Genomic DNA, 20105 nt, shown 5'->3' with positions numbered 1-20105 from the left:
CTAAAGAGACAATGAATTAAATGCAATACATAATACTGGATGGAATCTAGCAAGGGAAGAGAAAAGGCTCAAAAGCACATTATTGAGTCAAATGAAAAAATTGGACTATAGACTGTAAATATTATTATCAATGTTAAATTTCTTGAACTTGGTAACTTCACTTAAGGTGGTTACGGAAGTGAATACCTTGTTCTTAGGAAATGTACATGGCAGTATTAAGTTTTCAAGGAGACTGAAGTATACAACCTATACTCAAGTGCTCAGAATATATGTTGATAAATAGGCATGTAGACAGACAGACAGGAAGGCAGAGATGATAGAATGATACAGCAAATGTGGCAAAATGTTAAAACTGGTGGATCTGAGTATATATAAGGGTTAGGGGTATGTTAGAGTTCTATGTATGAGGCATGTATTATTTTCATAACTGTCCTCTAAGTTTGAAAGTACTTCAAAATAAAAAGTGTTGGAAGGAAGAGGGAGGGAGGGAAGGAAGGAAGGGAAAGAAAAGAGAAAGAAAGCAGACAGGGGTTATCAGATTGCATAAAAAAAGCAAATCCCAGGTATATACTGTTTACAAAAATTAGTTTTTTCTTTTTACTTATTTTGATAATTTCAGTCTTACAGAATAGTACAAAGTATTCCCATATACCCTTCATATATTTTACCCAGATTTCTCCAATATTAGCATTTTATCATATCTTTATCCTGTCTATTTTTTCTCTGAATTATTTGAGAGTAAGTTGCAGTCATGATATCCCTACATACCTAAATACTTCAGTTGTATATTTCTTACAAATGAGGATATTTTCTTAGGTAACCAAGTACAGTGATCGCAATCAGGAAATTAACACAAGACTATTTTATAATCTACATACTTTAATCATTTTTTCAATTGTCCTAATAATGTTATTTATAGCATCAGAACACAAAAAAAAGCTCAGATCATTTACTGCATTCAGTTGTTTGTTCCTGTTTCCTTATATCTGGAAGTTTGTTGTTTTGTCTTTTATGACACTTATATTTTTGAAGAGCACAGGCCAGCCTTTTCATAGAAATGTCTCTAATTTAGGATTTATACAATGTTTTCTCAAGATTAGGTTAAGGTCATACACTTTTGGCAGGAGTACTGCAGAGAATACTTTTTTTTTTTGTTACTGGTGCATCATATGAAAAGAATCATGGATTCTTAGTTTATTCAGTGGACTAAAATCCTTTATTATCAATATTTATTTTCATGCCCAAATTATCCCAGATTTGGTCAGTAGGAACCCCTTTAAGTTGGCTTATGTGTCTTTTTTTTTCTAAAGTGAAGTTGTAGGTTTACAGAAAAATCATGCATAAAATACAAGTTTCCCATATACCACTTCATGTATCTTTTCAATATGTCCTGAACATTCTTTGAAAAGGTCTCTACTTTTTGACACAAGATGTTCTAGGCTCATCTTGTATTTTCCCTGCCCCAGCTCTGGAATCAGCTATTTCTCCAAGGAGTCCAGGTTCCTTTTAATGGAAAATGGTATTTAAAACAAAGATGTAGGCACTAAGTGGACTCACTGCTATTGAGATATAATTGCTTCTATGCTTCTCAGAGGGCAGAGCTATGAGATACATGTGTGAATATATTGATACATACACATATATGTGCATATATAATATTTTATATACATCTACTCTCATACATCTATATCTATTTATCTCTATTTTTAGAAACTATGGTTCATATCAATACCTCCAATCCCAGCACCACAGGGTTCCTTCTATCCTTTTCCCTTTTCATGTGTAACTCTCTTCTCTAGCAATGAGAAATTGAGCTCCCATTATCCACAATATATTTATTTGTTTAGTCCTAAAATATACAGGTATAGAGGGTAAATTATACCTCCGTGACAAAGAAAACTACTACAGTTCATTTTTTCTTTAGACTGAGGGCATATAGTCCAAAGACTTGCTTAAAAGTTACTATGACAGAGATAGTAACTCTCTGTTCCTCTTTTGGCAGGGGTTAGGAAGTTGTGGCTATAATAGGGTAGCACAAGGGACCCCCACAGTGATGAACCATTTCTTTAGCTTGATTGTGGTGATAGGTATATGAATTTACACATGTGATGAAATTACACAAAAATGAGAGTATGTGAAACTGGTGAAACCTAAGTAAGGAAGGTCAATGGATTGTACATGTCACTTTCTTCTTTGTGATATGGTTCTAGAGTTGCGTAAGATATTATCACTGAGTAAAATAGGGTGAAGGGTACACAGGACACTCTGTATTATTTTCTCAAGTTTCTATAATTATTTCAAAATAAAAAGTTTAAATAAAACATTATTTGGGCTTGTTTGGCCCCCTTGTTTCCCACCAGTGTGGTTATATTATTTAAACAGTTAAAATAATTTGTTTCTGCTTGTATTCCATTTTAGGGTCCTCTCTTCCTTGTTGAAAATCATTTTTCTTTTTGGAGTACATGAAAATGCAACATGGTCGTAAAGAGTCTAAAGTCATAACTATAGAAAAAGTTGTACCCAGGGAAGGATCAACCCACCTCCCACCCTCAGCCCGATTTCTTTTCTCCTTTCTACCCCATTCCTACCCACCCTTGGTATGTAAGCAATTTGATTAGTGTGTGGTTAATCTTTTTTTTCCACAAATGGTCAGAATCATGTATATATTTTTATTTCCCTTTATTTCTTATAAAAAGGTATGTATATATGTTTACTATATGCACTCTTTTTTGTACTTTGCTTTTTTCACTTAATATATCTTAGAAATCAGTTTGTAGACTTTAAAAAAAAATTTTTTTTACTGCTCCATCATGTAGATGTACCACAGATATTCAACCACTCTCCTAAGTATGGGCATTTGAGTTGTTTCCAATATTTTGCAATTACAAACTATATTGTAGTGATTGTACCTTGTGCATATACATTTTTTTATTGTTAGAAGTTTATCTTCAGGGTAAGTTCCTAGAAGTGAGAATAAAAAATTACAAAATTTCCTTACAAAAGGTTTTACAAATTTGCATTCCTACTAACAGTGTATGAATATCTATTTTTCTGCAGCCTTGCTAATGGAGTGTATTATTGCACTTTAAAAATTTTGGGGAAGTGGACGTGGCTCAACTGATAGAGCATCCGTCTATCATATGGAGGGTCCAGGGTTTGATCCCCAGGGCCTCCTGACCCATGTGGTGAGCTGGCCCACGCGCAGTGCTGCTGTACGCAAGGAGTGCGCTCCACAAGGAGAGCTGCCCTGCGTGAAAAAAGCACAGCCCGCCCAGGAGTGGCACCACACACGTGGAGAGATGACGCAGCAAGATGACACAACAAAAAAAAGAGACTCAGTTTCCCAGTGCCGCTGGATAATGCAAGTGGATGCAGAAGAACACACAGTGAATGGACACAGAGAGCAGACAATGGGGGGGGGGGGGGGGGGAGAGAAATAAATAAAATAAATCTTTAAAAAAAAATTTTTTTTTGCCAGATAGGTGAGAAGTATCTCAGTTTAAATTTTTATTTCTTTAAATTTGAATGATTTTGAGTATTATAAGAAAATAAAATTATAGACCAATATTCCTAATAATCATAGATGTAAAAACCTTTAAGAAAATATTAACAAACTGAACCCATTAATTTATAAAAAAGATAAATATCCACAACCAAGTAGGGTGTTATCCCAGGAATGCAAGGTTAGTTTAGTGTTATAAATTAATGGAATTCACCACTTCAACAGAATAAAGGGAAAAAAAATAATATTTCAATGGTTATAAAAATACATTTGACAAAATTCAATACCTACTTCTTCATAAAAACACTCAATAAATTAGAAATAGGAGGAAACCTCCTTAATTGGACAAAGGACCTCTAAAACATCTACAGCTAGCATCATACTTAATGGTGAAACACTGAAATGTGTTTCCCCTAAAATTGGGAATGAGGCAAAGAAGTCTGCTCTCAGCACTTCACCAACATTCAATTGAAGGTATCAGCCATGCCTTAAAGAAAGAAAGAGAAACAAAAGGCATACATATTGGAAAGAAAAAAGTTAAACTCTCTCCATTTGCAGGTAGCATGATTATGTATATAGAAAACCTAAGGAAGCTATAAAAAAACCCTATTAGAAGTAATGAGTTAATTTCCCAAGCTTTTAGATTTCTATATGCTATCAATGAACTATTGGGAAATGATGGGCGTTTAGTTCACACAGATGTATACATCTGTCAAAACTCATCAAATGGAGTACTTATGTAAATTAGTTTATGTTTGCTGGATATAAACTATAACTCTAAAAAATTAAAAATAAACCAAGGAAAAGACTGAATAAAACATCTTCTAGTATTGTTTGAATGGGTCACCAATTTGCCCCTTTTGAGAGAGTTTCAAAGTAGGGTCAGGTTTTTTATAACTTATTTTTGTCTACTTTAAGTTCAAATTTGTTTATAGTGAACTATTTCTTAGATTTTCACCTCTTACCAGAAGGCTAATATGAATGTCATGGGAGTTGGACCCATATACAAAAGTTCTGACAGAGTAGTAGAGCAAACATGACATTTATTTGCACTTTCTTTGATTTGATCACTACCACATACTGCTTCCTTTGAACCAGGAATTTGGGATTAAGCAGCCCTGGGTTTAAATCTGTGTTCTAAATCTGATTAGCCATGTAGCTGTGAGCTAGATACTTCATCTTTTTGCATCTATTTTTCTCTTTTATTAAATAGGGACAATAGTTACCTTATATGAGATAATTAATGTGCATGACAGTGACTGGAACACTGGAGGGACTCAACAAATATTTGTTCTCATCTTAGCAAGATCTTTTAAATATATCATTATTATACTATTTAGTAGCACATTTTCTTCTAAAAGAAGATACTAGAGCTCCACAGGAATAATCTCAACTGCCAGCTGGGAGCTTAGGGGATGGAGATGCACTGCAGACAAACATATAACATAATTTCCCTAAGGGTTACCACCATACAATGGCTCTTTAATGTTTATTTCCTGTACCAGCAACTTTTCATGAACTCATATTCATTCTAGTTTATTTTTCTTCTTCTGGATTCTAAAATTATGGGTTCAAGGAAGAAGACATTGGTCCTAGCCAACAGCTCTGCTTCTATGTTTTCTCCTAATGAAATGTTTTACTCATGCACGCTTAGAGAAACAGAATTCCTTATTCTTACTATCTGGGCTCATTCTGCAGGTCTTGACTATATGCATTCTTAGATTACCTTTTCTCCTCTGATATTGGACGTGCCTATAGCATTCATTCACCAAGATCTTCCGGCACACTTTACCTTATGCCAAGACTTTTGGCTGAGGGTCAGTGAAGAAGGTGGTGCTTAACAGCTGAGTCTTAAAGGATGACTAAAATTGTTAGCCAAATGGATAAGGCAGAGAGATTCAGGCTCCATTTAGAGTATCCCACCTCTTCCCAAGACAGCATGCCTTAGTTGTAAATAATAACTGGCTAAATAACTCCTTCTTTCAAGAGGTTAGAGAGACAAGAATGATCCCTCCACCCTTCTGTTTCCAATTTAACTACTGCTTGGAATTTTGTCTTTCAAAGTTCTGCTCCTAAGAACAATCTGGATATATAGGGAAGTTGTTTTAAGATAAACAACTTCCTAGAAGTTTTCTTCAAAAATAAAGGACAAAAAAAAATCAATACTCACCTCTGACTCCTCTCAGGAATGTCCAGCACAAACCCAAACATCATCTCAGCAATTTTATTGGAGCTGCACGTGGGAGTCCTGTCTACTTCTACAGCAATGGACAGCATCCTCTGAAGCTGGCACACAATCCTGAGTCCAGAACATAGAACACAGGTGAGCAGGAGGGACTCACAAGCAGCCATCCTGAGGGCTGGGAGGAGGTCTCCACCAAGGTACATTGAGAACAGAGAACTACTAAAGTAAAGCACACACTGCGTCAGGAAAAACTACTTAAGCCACCAGAATGTTTTTATCTAGTAATTTTACCTATCTGAAGCCCTTTTGCCAGATCATACTATCTAAACCTCACAGAACCTAAGGTTGAGCTGCAAAAGCAAGTTGCTCTTCGCATTGAAAAATAGAACCATATAATTGTAAGGACCTGGACACCTGCGAGGATCATCTAATCTATAACTTTCCTATTTTCCAGATGAAGAAACTGAAGTTCAGAATGACTGAAAATTATTTGAATTTCTTTGGATCAGAAAAAAATAAAGACTTGCCATATGTTTTTCTCCTGTTATTGGTTTTTTAGTAGCATCTTCTAAAGTTCAGTCTCAGGACTCCCACTGGTGAAGCCTGTCCCTATCTCCCATCACACCTAACTTGGGAGAGAGACAGGTTCATGTGGCAGAAAGAACCTGGGTAACCCCTCACCAAGGTGAGACTGGCCTGACATCAGCCTTTTCTAACATGAATTATTTGTGATGGAAGAAAGGGCTCCATTTTCAGAAAGTCTGCAGGCAGCTTCCTAAATTAGTTCGAGCCATAGGTCTTATATGAAAATCAGGTTGGTGCAACTAGGTCATAATGTAGCATTTTGAATTTAGGTACAAATACTGTATTTCAAATGTCAAGAGTGACTGGATTTTAATAATATGATTGACATGGAATCAGAGGTTACAAGTGTGGGGGCAGCCCAAGTCCCTAAAATCTTAGCATTTCTCAAAAAATGCCAAGACCACTCTTGACCCCATTAAAAAAAATGTCCTGAACCTCTTTCTAGAGTAGTCTGAGGTAACTGGAACTGCCCTGCTCTGAGACATTGCTGTTGGAACCTGTTGGAACTCGCAGGTTGAACTGTTGTTCTTCAACCCAGACTGGAGGAGATATCTCAGGTCGTTGAGGTCTAGAGGCCACCAGGACACCCACTACCCACAACTCCTTCTCACTGTCAGTGGGCGTCTGAAGTGATAAGTAGGTATAAGCCTTCACTGTCTCTTGGAATCCAGGAAAGGGAGGACAGGATCCTCGTTTCACTCTTGCTTTGTGAACCTGTATTTACTTAGTGAAGTCTTAATTTTGGGGGAAGCACCTGGTTTTGTTTTACTTTTGGAATCAGAAGTTTAATCTTTAATTAAACTAAGGTGGTCTTTAATAACAATCAACCTATGTTATAAGAACTTGTTGATTTGGGGGAAAGCGGCTCTTAGGATATAATGCTGTTTCTTAAAACCCTAAATCCCAGTAAATCCTGGGAAAGATAGCTTTTGCCTGCCCCTTACAGCTGATTGGTGTTCTTTGTCAAGTTGTTGGGCTGGGGAGAAGGGTGGCTACTGCTGGCCTTCACGATTCCTGTTTCTGAAGAAGTTTGATTCCCATCCGGGAGCTGAGTTACTCTGTCTTCAGTTACTGCTTTGACCAGCCACTTGATTACATCCCTGCAATGGGAAAAAGACAAGAAAGAAAAGGCTTAACTTTTACAACTCCAAAAGATTGTGCTGTATGGTGCTTAAAACTACAGCTTGAACCTGGGCTCCATCTTGGACCTCTAGATATCCCCAAAAGCAACAAATTGGGTTCCCAGGCTATTTTTGAGTATTTAAAAAAAGTCACTTGGAACCCCATATTTAATTGTAATAAGGCTAAAAAAGCTAACCAAAATATCAAGATGTTTCTGGAAATTATAATTACTGAAAGGTACCTCAGAGATGAAAGAGCATTATATGCAGCTTTCTGACCAGCACACATTCCTTAACTAGATGGACAGTTGGATGGATGATCCTTGTCATCCCGGGAGTTCTTGTTGGCTCTCCATATTAGGTGTCATCTATTAAAACTAATAACTGAGGTTTAGAGTACATGCAGTATGGTCACACTTCATACATGGCTTAGGTTCTTTTTTAATAGTTTATGTGTTCTTTTTTTAAAGATTTATTTATTTATTTCTCTCCCCTTCCCCCCCACCCTGGTTGTCTGTTCTGTGTCTATTTGCTGTGTCTTCTTTGTCCGCTTCTGTTGTGTCACTGGCACAGGAATCTGTGTTTCTTTTTGTTGTGTCATTTGTTGTGTCAGTTCTCCGTGTGTGTGGCACCATTCCTGTGCAGGCTGCACTTTCTTTTGTGCTTGGAGGCTCTCCTTATGGGGCGCGCTCCTTGAGCGTGGGGTTCCCGTGTGGGGGACACCCCTGCATGGCACGGCACTCCTTGCGTGCATCAGCGCTGCACATGGGCCAGCTCCACACAGGTCAAGGAGGCCCAGGGTTTGAACCGCGGACCTCCCATGTGGTAGACGGATGCCCTAACCACTGGGCCAAGTCCGCCACCTGGCTTAGGTTTTTAAGTTAGGAAGGTAAAAACATCTCATGTAATTAAAACTGCTTTGACAATCACTCAGGTAACCCAGGTAAAAATCATGGATTGAATGCACATGTATAATTTTTGTTCCTGCCTGAAACCCCACTAAACCAAAGTAAATGGACTTTTAAAAAAATAAAGGCATAGGGAAGTGGCTGTGGCTCAATTGATTGGGCTCCCGTCTACCATATGGGAGGCCCTGGGACACATACCCTGCGAAGGCAAGCTGGCCCATGCCCCAGTGAGAGCTGACAGTCCATGCTGGTGGAGAGCTGGTGAAGTAAGATGATGTGACAAAGGGAGACAAGCAGACACAGAAGAACGCGCGGCAAATGGACAGAGAGAGCGGAAAGCAAGCAAGTGGCAAGAGGCGGGGGATAAATAAAAAGGAAAATAAATCTTAAAAAAAAAAAATAAAGGCATTCGTGCACAAGGAATGGGAGAAGAGGAGAGGAAATATCAGAGTGAAATTTTGGAAGCTGGGAGCCAAATGAAGTATTTTCACAAAATGGAATATTATATAGTAGTCAAAATGAATAAGGTACAGTGGCAGGCAACAATATGGATGAATCTTAGTAATACATAATATTAAGTGAAAAATACAAGTCCTAATAGATTACATACAGCATGATACCTTTTTTCATAAAGCTAAAAGGAACTAAAATAAAAATGTGTACTTCTAGGAATATTTGTAGATGCAATAAAACCACATAAAAAGGAAAGAAAGAAAATGATGAACTTTCAAGATGATGATTATCTGAGATGCACTGAAGCAAAAGGACAGATTGATGGTGGCTTGACGTGTGGTTATATTTAGGTAATTGTCAAAGATGTAGCCTCTTACTTCAGTGGTGGGTTAAGAAATGCTGATTACAAAATTAAAAGTAATCACTTAGTAAGTAAATAAAGCAAGTATGTCATGTTTTAAGGATGATGTTTAATCTAAGCCTAGAACCTTGAAAAGGAAATGAATTTTAACAGACAGTAGAATTGAGAAAGCTGAATCCTAAGCCAGCAGTAGAGGAATCTAAGAGCAACTCTATTTACCAGGGGAAAAAAAGGTTCTTTAATAGGGTCTGCAAATAAAAGCACTAGTTTTCTCTGAAGTGGATGTGAAAGGAGGCAAGTTAAAATATGTTGCATGATTTGCAAATTGTTTTAAGAAATTTTCAGATCCCTAAGCTTTTCCCCCCACCTTGCACACCACAGGCTAATTTCTTTTTATTTATATTTTGCGCAGTTATAGATTTAAAGAAAAATTATGCAAAGAGTACAGAGTTTCCATAAACCACCCCTCACACAGTTTTTCTTATTATTAACATTTTGCATTAGTGTGATATATTTGTTAAAATTGATGAACCAATATTGTTATAATTATATTATTAACTAAAGTTTATAGTTTAGGGTACACTCTTTGTGTGGTAAAGTTCCATGAGACTTAAACTTAAAATGTATTTACATCATGATAATGTGTGTGTGTGTATATATATAAACATAAAACATAAAGTCTCCCATTTTAACTACTTTCAGTATACAGTTCAGTGATGCTAATTACATTCACAATAGATGGTCTTTGGACTGTGGGGCACCAGGCACAGTTGGGAAGTAAAGGCACTGAAGCAAAACGAGTGCACTAAGTGAACATATGCATTCTGAATGCTGACTCTTGGCTTTGTCCCACATTTGGCTTCCAGAAACCTGGCAGCAGGTCTTTATTCTTCACAGAGGAGACTGGAAGTCTTTTCTTGAAAATCCAACCCGCCCAAGAGGAAAGTCCTAAAGGCAATGACGTGGGGGGATTTTCCAAGAAATGGGCAGTCAGTCCCACCTACAGGGCAGATGAGAAATGACAAGTCTTCCCATGTGCTGAGAGCTTGTACCAGCTTTTGAGTCTCTCGCCCTTAAACATTAGTAGACTACCAAAGGTTATGGGACATCTAAGGAAAGCTTCTAACATGAGAGACAGAGATCAAAATAACCAAAGAAAAAGCAACTTGGGGAAAAAAGACATGCAGAGAGAAAACAAAAACAAAATGTATCAGTATCATTGAAGACATAAGAGAAGAAATGGATCCGTGAAAAAGGAAGACAGGAACAGAATACTATTTGTTTAAAAAAGGAACATTTAAAGAAAAATAAAGAGCTCTTGGAAATTAATAATATGATGAAAGAACTAAAAAACTCAGTTTTTCAGACCTGAAGGATATGTTTCTAGACAGAAATGGTCCACTGAATGCCTAGCAAAAAGGATAAAGATAGACTTACGGCAAGTATATGGGGCAAAAAGAGGATTCTATAAACCACAAGAGGAAAAATAAACAGGGCATAAACAAAGAATCAGCAATGAAAAGTAGCTTGTAACTTCTTAACAGCAATTCCAAAGGCTAGAAGACAACGGAAAATTTACTTCAAAATTCCGTAGAATAGTTATTTCTAACCTAAATTTCTATACTCAGCTAAAGTAATGATCTATGTGAGGGCACATACAGTATTTGAGACATGCAAGAATCCAAAATTTTTACTTCTCACATACCTTTCTTAGGAAACCACTGGAACTAATCTATCAAATGAGGGAGTAAACCAAGAAAGAGAAAGACTTAGGACAAAAAACCAGAGAGCCAAGGCTGGAAAGAGGTGAGGCAAATTCTCCCATTTACAGTGAAGAAGAGTGGCAAAGAGAAAAACCAATCCAGATTGAAGGAGGTCAAAATGTTCCATGACAGATTTCCTGAAGAAGAAAATGACAGAAAACCTACTGTGATAAACATCTTGAGAGGAGATTTAGATGAAGTAGCAGAGAATATGGGGTTGACTTCCAATACGCACAGAGAAAACGAAGAAACTAAAAATAATTATCAACTCTAAGGAATATAAAAAGGTATGACTGAAAGGAAAAATTAATGATACTTTACTACTTGGCTTAATTCTGATAGCATACATAGTCATAGCAAGAGAAACACTGAATACTGATCTAAACAAAATTATGATATAACTACATTAATACTACGGGGCTGGGAAATGTGCGTACGTGTGTGAGGGATGGGTAGGGAGGAAAAAGAGCTAACTCCTCATCTTACATGTGTTAAGTCAATAGATAATGGCTAACAAGGAAAAATCAAGAAGTAACACAAGCATGTTATTTAGCTATATGCGGGTAAATATCAAAAGAATCAAAGAAATAGTTTCAAGTAGTTACCCATGGGACAAAGGGAAATGCAGGAAGAGCAGGCACCTGGGGACTAGCGTATTTCTTAAATTTTGTAGAACTACTTTTTCTTTGCATGCATCATTAAAAAAAAAAAAAAAGGAGAGGGGAACAGATGTGGCTCAAGCAGTTGCACATCACTGAGCACCTGCTTGCCACATGGGAGGTCCTGGGTTCTGTTCCCAGTGCCTCCTAGAAAAAACCAAAACATAAACATCAAGGAAAACAAATGAAAAAATCAACTCAGGGGCGCCGATGCAGCTCATTGAGTGTGGGGTCTCACATACGAGGTCCCGGGTTCAATCCCCAGTCCCCAGTACCTCAAAAAAGAAGAAAATTTCTTAAAAGGGACTATATTGGAGACTAACTTACTATCTCTTTCTCTCTTTAAAAATCATCTCTGAGGTATAATTTACATACAATAAATTGCATGGGTGTTTGATGAGTTGTGACAAATGTACGCATTTATCTGTGTAACCACCACTTCAATCTAACATTCATCTCTTAGTGAACAGCCGGAACAGATGGCTTTATTTTCATTCATTGAGCACAAAATGGAACACCCGGCTTGCATTTAGAGACCACAAAAACCTCAAACTGCACACTTTAAGCCCAAGAATCACATTCAGTATAGTGAGAGGCTCATGCCATGAGAGGTGGAAGTGAGAGCACCTGAGAAAACAATAGAGTAGGTCCATGTCTCCCACTCCCATTCACGGCAACGCCTCTATTCACAAAACATAATGGAGGGTAGAATTGCTCTTGTTATTTAAATTGTGATTTTTCATTTTAAGATGCAACTCCACTGTAGTGCACTATTTGTAGACTCTCTACTGATTTTCTATCCCTATAAATACAGTAACATTTAAACTTTACATAAAATGCCACATACAGGGAAATGGAAATGGGTATGCATACTAATGGTGCGGAAGCTGACAAATGTCCAAACCATAATGAAATTTCCTCCTTTTTTGTTAGTGGAGTTACAATAGCCAATGTTCAATATTTGCTTATGAAAACCATTCTCAAAATTTAGGTAAGGACATAAGGGAATGCAAATGTGAACGGAAGAATGCCAATGTTGTTCTGAAAAATAGATGTTGGCACACTCTTCTGGTGAGAGCCATTTCTAAAAAAGCAAGGAAAGTGCTTCCAGGAAGAAAATTCCAGCCTGATATCCCCTTACTCTAGAAACCCCATTTTTTTTAACGCTTGGTATAGGATATAATAGTTCTATGTTCTGAAGCTTCTAAAAGTTCTGATCCTGATTCTCCAAAAAAGGAATACATGCTTGCTACTTTATTGGTCAACTGGTCAACCACATGGCCTGTTAGAAAACTAACACCTCTTTTTGGAGTTAGTAGTGACAAATGAGATTTATCTTAGGTTATTCAGGGGGATGGGCATAAATCTAGGTTTGTAAGAGCTGCACAGTAGTTAGCATTTCCTACCTGGAAACTAAGGCAGCTTAGATAATATAGAAAAAGACCCAGGGAAGTTTGGTGGTCTTGAGAGAAAAACCATTCAAGCTATGAGCTTGATACAGAGTTGATGCAGAGGAAAGGTTTCTTTTATTATTGTCTATAGTTTTAATAATTACCCCTGATAACACTATCTAGTGACTAGATAATCTCATCCACCTAACATTCTCTGGCCCTCAAGAGGAACTGGACAAAGTGAGCTTCTGCTCAGTAGCTGCCCATCTATAACCCCTACCTCTTGTCATTCCAGGACTTGGGTGGCTGGTTACCTGACGTTGTGGGGCTGTTTGTCACAGGACAAGACGGTGCTAGCAATGGATTGCTGCAGGTGCTGTCGCTGCCTTCTCAGGGTCTGCTGGAAGTCATCTTCCAGGGTCTGTACTACATAACGCAAAAAAAGGACTCGCCCAGGTAGATTCTGTCCCTGTGGGGAGAAACAATGAGAAGCCAGTATTTTCTCTCAGTCTCATGGATGGCAGTGAGCACTGGGAAGTCATAAATACTAAGTCCAAGGGAAGACCATAAGTCAACAAGCATGGCAATACCAACTAGAGGGGCTCCTTGGGGAAGGTAGTCATTTGGGGCATTATGAAAGAGGGTAAATAGGGGAATTTTTAAAAGAATATACTCTATGAGGTTTCAGAAAGCATTTTCCTATCCCTTTTGCTCATCTGTCTTCTCACCCAGTGAGCAGGGGGCCCAACCATAAGAATTCTTTCTAGTCAACAAGCTCTCCACTCCTGATGTCAGAAACTGGGGTTCCAAAATTATTTATTCAAAAGATCGCGGCATCTACAGATAGTTAGAATTTCCTAGCAGCTAAGCTACAACCAAAGGTCTGCTGGAGTCTCTAGGAGTACAGACGATTCAATCTCAGGAAATGGCCATGGGAAGTCAGCTTCTCCCTCTCACTGAACCTCACTATCAGCCTTAGGATAAACCCAAAACTGTGGACGGCAGAACAGAAAGGCAGAAACTGGACCCTAATGACGCTGCTGAGCTGCTGGAGAAAGCAACTATCATGTTCACCCCGTTGTTCAATTCCCGGGAATGTGAGCTGATCCTTATTGTTTAAAGTCTGAGCTGGGTTTTCCAGTTACAGGGCAGATGATTCTGATCCTAACTGATAAAGCAAAACTGACACAGGTAAAGAGCATGGGCATTGGAGGCAGAGAGACCTTTTTAAAAAAAATCCCCCCTCCCCCCCAAAAAATCCCAGCTCTATCTCTTATTTTGAGCCTCAGTGTCCTTGTGATTTACATGTAGATAATTCTAACCTCGCGAAAGACAATGTAAGTACCAGCACCATAGCAGGCATGCAGTTTGTTGGTTTCCTTTTTAAGTGAGGCAAGTACTTGGATCCTGGCCCAGGAGCTCAGGCTTTGAAACTTCAAAGAATTAGAAGGCACCAAACTGTTTCTGGACTCTGCGGCAGCTAGCAGACTCCACAGGGTAGACACATATACTCAGGACATAAATTCATGGACCAGGGTATGGTGCAGTCAGCAAGAAAAAGAATGGCCATCCAAGTATGTACCATTTTCTTTCTTTCTTTTTTGGGAGGAGGTGGGTATGGGATATCTTTATCTTCCAAATACATACATTTTTTTCTCTAACCTTTAATAATTGATGCAAATGGATTTTTAAAATAATCAAGTATCTCTACTAGATTTATGATGAAAAAGCTCTTCTACTGACACCACTCTCTTCCCCCCCCTCCACTTTCCACTGTAGTATCCTAGAGGGAATAATTTTTAAGTCTTTCTTCTGAAGGTTACTAAATATCTCTAAAGAAATATGCTTTTAACACTATTTATCAACTTTAGACATTATCTATAGATTTCTGCTACGATAGATAAGGATTGAACTTACTTACGTTTGTGCCCCTACCTCTTTTCCTAAAACATTGGTCTCTTAATTGATGCTTTATCATCTACACAGTATCTTTTGACTCTCCATTTTGTAAGAGAAGGATGTTAGCAGCCCTAATAAGCTCAGAGATCCTACCTTTTTTAATCCCTCAAACTTTACTTACTATAAACTTATTTTATAATGTCGAGGCTAGTATGTCTTCTATGCTTCAATTATAAACTGATTCTAAACGCTGTAACTTGTGTTTAGAATATCAAGACTACGGTAAAATTATTTATTATATTGTAAATCCATGTAGTATACTAAGGAAATAGTTCCTTTCTTATGAAGCTTTTACTTTTTTCCCCCCTACATTCATTACCTGCCATTATCACATTACTTCTTCTAGCTCAAGAATGGTGTTGAATCTTGAGAATACCTTCTTGCCCAGACTGCTCTTTCCTAAAATCTTCTGCCCTTCTGCTCCAAGCTGCGCTGTGTGCTCCCTAGGCCTGCTACTCTGTGTTATCCTAGGACTTCTTTTCATTATTCCCCTGGGTTAGATCTAGTGTTTCTAGATCTCATGTCTTCCTTTTTTTTGACTACTCCCTCATTCTTTTGATGTACACTCTCAAGTAACCTCCTGAGAAGTGGGACATGCGGATTCAAGTTCCTGCATGTCTGAAAATGTCTTTTTTCCTATTTTCCTATTTGACTAATAGTTTGGCTGTGTATAGAATTTTAGGTGGAAAATTTGTTTATACAATTGCTTTAGGGTGAGCAGGAAGAAAACTGTCAATTATGCTTAGGGTATTTAATTATGTTCTAAAGATCAGAATGTGAAAAACGATTTTTTCTGGGGCACCAGCTTTACATTAGCTGCCTTTGTTTATTATGTCTGGTTCATTCAGTTTCTTTAGACAATGAATCGTGGATTTATGCCTGAAGGGTAGGTAACTTGGTTCCTGAACTTTCTGTACTCAAGAATGCAGTGTTTCATCCACAGACTTTCAGCAAATATCCATCTGCAGCACATATTTCACTCCTATCCTCCTCTGTACATTGTGTTTCTGAGTCCAAAGCCTCTCTGATGTTCTAAAGGCTAGATTGCCTCCCTCACTGGCTAGAGTCCCTACTAGCTGTACTTTTGCCTGTCGCTTTTTCTGCCCAAGTTCATCCGTTATCATTCAAATTTCCAAAACTCTGTTTCATTCAAATTCCGAAACTCTGTTTAAATTTATTGTCTTTCTTATTTTCATTGCCATGGATTTATAATTTTTTCTATATATATTTATATATATATATATATAATTTTCCCATTTTCCCATTACATATATTATATATGCCATTATATATATTATATATGCCATTATATATATTATATATGCCATTATATATATATATAGATATATATGCCATGGATTTATAATTTTTTCTATATATATATATAATATATATATAATTTTCCCATTATTTTTAATGGGCCCTCAAGAGGGAGAGGGAATAAGTGAATGAATTCAAATTGGAAGAGAGCACATACCATTTCATTAGGATTTTATGTGTCAGGATAGGAGCATAAGCAGGGAATAAAGGCAAGACTTTACTACCTGGTTTGCTGTCACTTCTGTTTCTGGTTCAAACTACCTCTGTAAAAAGACATGTCTTTGTGATTTGTTTTTTTTACCTCTTCTTCCATGACATAGGCAAGCAGCTTCCAGTCCCACTCCACTGTCTTGGCATTGGCTGGATGGAGCCTGAAAGTCAAGGAACATCAATCAGAATTCTGGAGAGTTTAGTGGAAGAAGGTATGGGATCTGGAAGATGATAGAAGAAAAATGCCTCTTTTTTTCCTGAGTCTGTTGTTCACTCTCTTGTACCATATATACCAATACCACTTCAATCTGGGTATAGTGTTTTTTTCTACCCAATACCTTTTCTCCCTTTTTTGGAGGCATTAAGATCCCAATTTTGTCTTGGAGGAAACCAACTCTTTACTACTTGCAGTCCAGCTGCAGCTGGCTTTACCTACCTACGAGGACCCCAGGATGAAGTGTGTGACCTGTTGAGCCAATCCTGATATTCTAGCCCAAAGTTGACAGTGACTGCTTTCAAAGATGGGTACATGTTTCATGTTAGCCCAATCAAACCCTATAAGACTCAATTTTAGAAATCTTGTGACTCTCAGGGAAAGAGAATCTCTCTCCTACAGGGAATGTCTTAAAGAATGAAGCTAAGAAGGCTACCAAGTGGAACCTAACAAGAGAGCCAAAGCAGAGCTGGAAAAGGATCTGGGTGACCAGTTTTGAACACTGACTCAAGTGACACCTTTCCCACAGGTTTGTAGTAAAATGAGCCATTACATTTTCTTTTACCAGCAGTTAAAACCAATTTGGTAGAGAAAGGAAAGAAAAAGAAAAAGAAAAAAAAAAGCCAGTTTGGTTTGGATTATCTGTCACTTGCAATCCAAATAACACTGACGTAACAAGTCAGCCTCCCTAATGGTTAGCTGAGTAAAGATTAGGCAAGAGTGCTGTGCCCTGAGGCCAGGTTTCCTAGAAGATTTGCCAAGAGCTAGCTGGGAAGGTTCATACTGTTGAATTTTCATGAGAAGCATGTAAGCCTCCTTTAGGACATCCACGGTCTCAGAGTCACTTAGCAGGATTTTCTGGATGATGTGAGCCACAATTTCTTTGGGTGGGTAATGCTGGGGTGACACAAAGTCCATCAAAAACTGCAGAGTCCCCAAGGAAAAATTTTCTTCAATGGTATTTGTCACCATTCTTAGTCTTCGATGAGGGATGGGCTCTAATTTTCGACCCTTGGTCTGTGGAGATAAAAAGACATGAATCAGGGAAGCAGATTTGGCTCAACTGATAGAGCATCTGCCTACCACATGGGAGGTCCCGGGTTCAAACCCAGGGCCTCCTGACCCGTGTGGTGAGCTGGCCCACACACAGTGCTGATGCATGCAAAGAAGTGCGCCCCACAAAGAGATCCGCCCCGTGCGGAAAAAAAAAGCACAGCCTGCCCAGGAGTGGCACCGCACACACGGAGAGATGATGTAACAAAAAGAGACAAAGATTCCCAGTGCCTCTGACAAGAATACAAGTGGACACAGAAGAACACGCAGTGAGTGGACAGAGAGCAGACAACTGGGGCGGGGGGGAGAGAAATAAATAACATATAAATCTTTGGAAAAAAAGACATGAATCAGGATGGGTTTTCACTGCACATAAAAATGAGAATGAGAGGTTCTGGAACAGGTTGAAGACATCCAAATTTTCATGCACTTCGAATATTTTATAATTAAAAAAACAAGATAGGAAAGTCTTACCTAAAAAAATTTTAATGACATGGGAAAACTCTTATAGGGAAGCATATATGGCTTAACAGATAGAGCGTCCGCCTACCACATGGGAGGTCCAGGGTTCAACCTCAGGGCCTCCTGACCCATGTGGTAAGCTGGCTCATGTGCAGTGCTGATGTGTGCACAGAGTTCTGTGCCATGCAGGGGTGTCCCCCATGTAGGGGAGCCCCATGTGCAAGGAGTGAGCCCTGTAAGGAGAGCCATTCCACGCAAAAAAAAACACAGCCTGCCCAGGTGTGGTGTTGCACACACGGAGAGCTGACGCAGCAAGATGATACAACAAAAAGAGACACAGATTCCTGGTGCTGCTGACAAGAATGCAAGTGGACGCAGAAGAACATACACAGCAAATGGACACAGAGAGCAGCCAGGGTGGGGTGGGAGGGGTGGTAAGAGAGAGAAATAAATAAAAAATAAATCTTAAAAAAAAATTCTTACAAGTTAAAATTAGAAATCAAAATTCTACATATAATACAATTTCCTCTATGTTAAAATATATTACAAAAAGGAAAGTACTAAAGAGTCAAAAGCTAGTATAACCTGATTTTTGAAGTAAGGGTGGCGAGATTTAGGAGCAGTTGCAATGTTATATCAGTTACTGAAACAGATAAAGACGTTTTAGACAAATTTTATTTTTAGGAGAAGACTATCATTTTGCTGTTTTTAGAGAAAACAGTAAATACTGAGTTGCTTTTCAAAAAAAAGTATGTATTAAAGACTGGGAGAGAAAATATAAAAAGTGGTTTTTCTGCTATTTAAGTGGGGAATTATAGGTGATTATCTCCTCTTTATTCTCTTTTGTGTTTTTCAATTTTTCCACAATAAGCACATACTACTTTTATGATCAGAAGAAAAACAACAAAAATTTTCTTATAATTTTTAAAGATATGGAAAAATGATAATTTTTTGAATGCAATTTATTCTCACTTAATTCTCACAACAACCCTAAGAAATACATACTTTATTATTCCTACTTTACATATAAGGAAGCAGGCATTTAGAAAGATTAAACATTTGTCATGCAACAAATGGCAGAGGCTGGTTTCAAATATAGATATTATAAGTTCAGAGCCACTCTTTAACTCCTACTCTCTATAAACAATAGTATGTATATGTGTACATACTATATATGTGTATATATATATATATACCTCCATATATATATATACCTCCATATAATCCCAATTATTAAAAAAGTTAGAATGTGGATGTATAAAATGGTAAACCAGGAAGGAGAGAAACCAAATTATTAGCAATAGTAAATGCTAAATGATAGCACTATTGCTAATTATTTTTATATATTTTAAGTGTTTTATAAAAAGAAGCATTATTTTAACATCAGAAAATAAATATTAATTTAAAAACAGCCAGCCAAATGAAGATCTAGGGAATTATGTATATTGGGTAAAACAGTGATGGCTGGAACTTCCCTTCTAGAAAATCTTCTGGAGAAGAAAAGACCAGTTAGTTTTCCTTATGTCACAAATCACCTGAGGGCTCCCCAAGTTTTCTGATAGAGACCACGACTGTGTATGACATGTAATCAAAACTAAGAGCGAGAGAAGATAAACATGTTGCTTTGGTGACAGGTTTTATATTTGCACATTTTACTAGTACTAAAGCTCTGACATTAATCATTTCTTGAACAAGGGGCTTATCTACGAACATAAATGCTTACAAACTGTTGTGATGCCCATACTGTTAAAGGGAACTAATATTTATAGAGCACTTTGACAGGCCCTAAAAGGAGGCTATGTGCTTTATGTTTATCTTGAAGTCAAACAATTCTCATGATAGAGGCATAATGACCCTTATTTTTAGAGTGCTAAAAAAAAAAAAAGAAGAAGAAGAAGACAAAAAGACACTCAAAGGAATTAGGGCAAATGGCTGGTAAGTGGCAGTGTGGGACTGGCA

The 20105-nt window shown here is 37.8% G+C and overlaps 1 protein-coding gene across 5 annotated transcripts in view; it reads right to left on the bottom strand.

The window, feature by feature from the left end:
• The window catches only part of SIMC1 (SUMO interacting motifs containing 1), a 93528-nt gene that overhangs the window by 33998 nt on the left and 39425 nt on the right, over positions 1–20105 (bottom strand). For 4 of the 5 annotated variants that reach the window (XM_058282467.2, XM_058282475.2, XM_058282470.2 and 1 more), the window contains exons 3-7: positions 17416–17648; positions 16509–16578; positions 13243–13397; positions 7217–7372; positions 5673–5801 (exon numbers count right to left, since the gene is read on the bottom strand). In XM_058282467.2, the coding sequence (XP_058138450.1) occupies positions 5673–5801; positions 7217–7372; positions 13243–13397; positions 16509–16578; positions 17416–17648 (743 nt within the window). Of the gene's footprint in view, positions 1–5672; positions 5802–7216; positions 7373–13242; positions 13398–16508; positions 17254–17415; positions 17649–20105 lie in introns of those variants that run through there. The other variant, XM_071211087.1, reaches the window with a different exon arrangement.

Source organism: Dasypus novemcinctus, chromosome 2, assembly GCF_030445035.2.
Source record: "Dasypus novemcinctus isolate mDasNov1 chromosome 2, mDasNov1.1.hap2, whole genome shotgun sequence".
Taxonomy (NCBI): domain Eukaryota; kingdom Metazoa; phylum Chordata; class Mammalia; order Cingulata; family Dasypodidae; genus Dasypus; species Dasypus novemcinctus.
The sequence above is the reverse complement of the archived record's forward strand: the minus strand, read 5'-3'. Positions and strand labels throughout refer to the sequence as shown.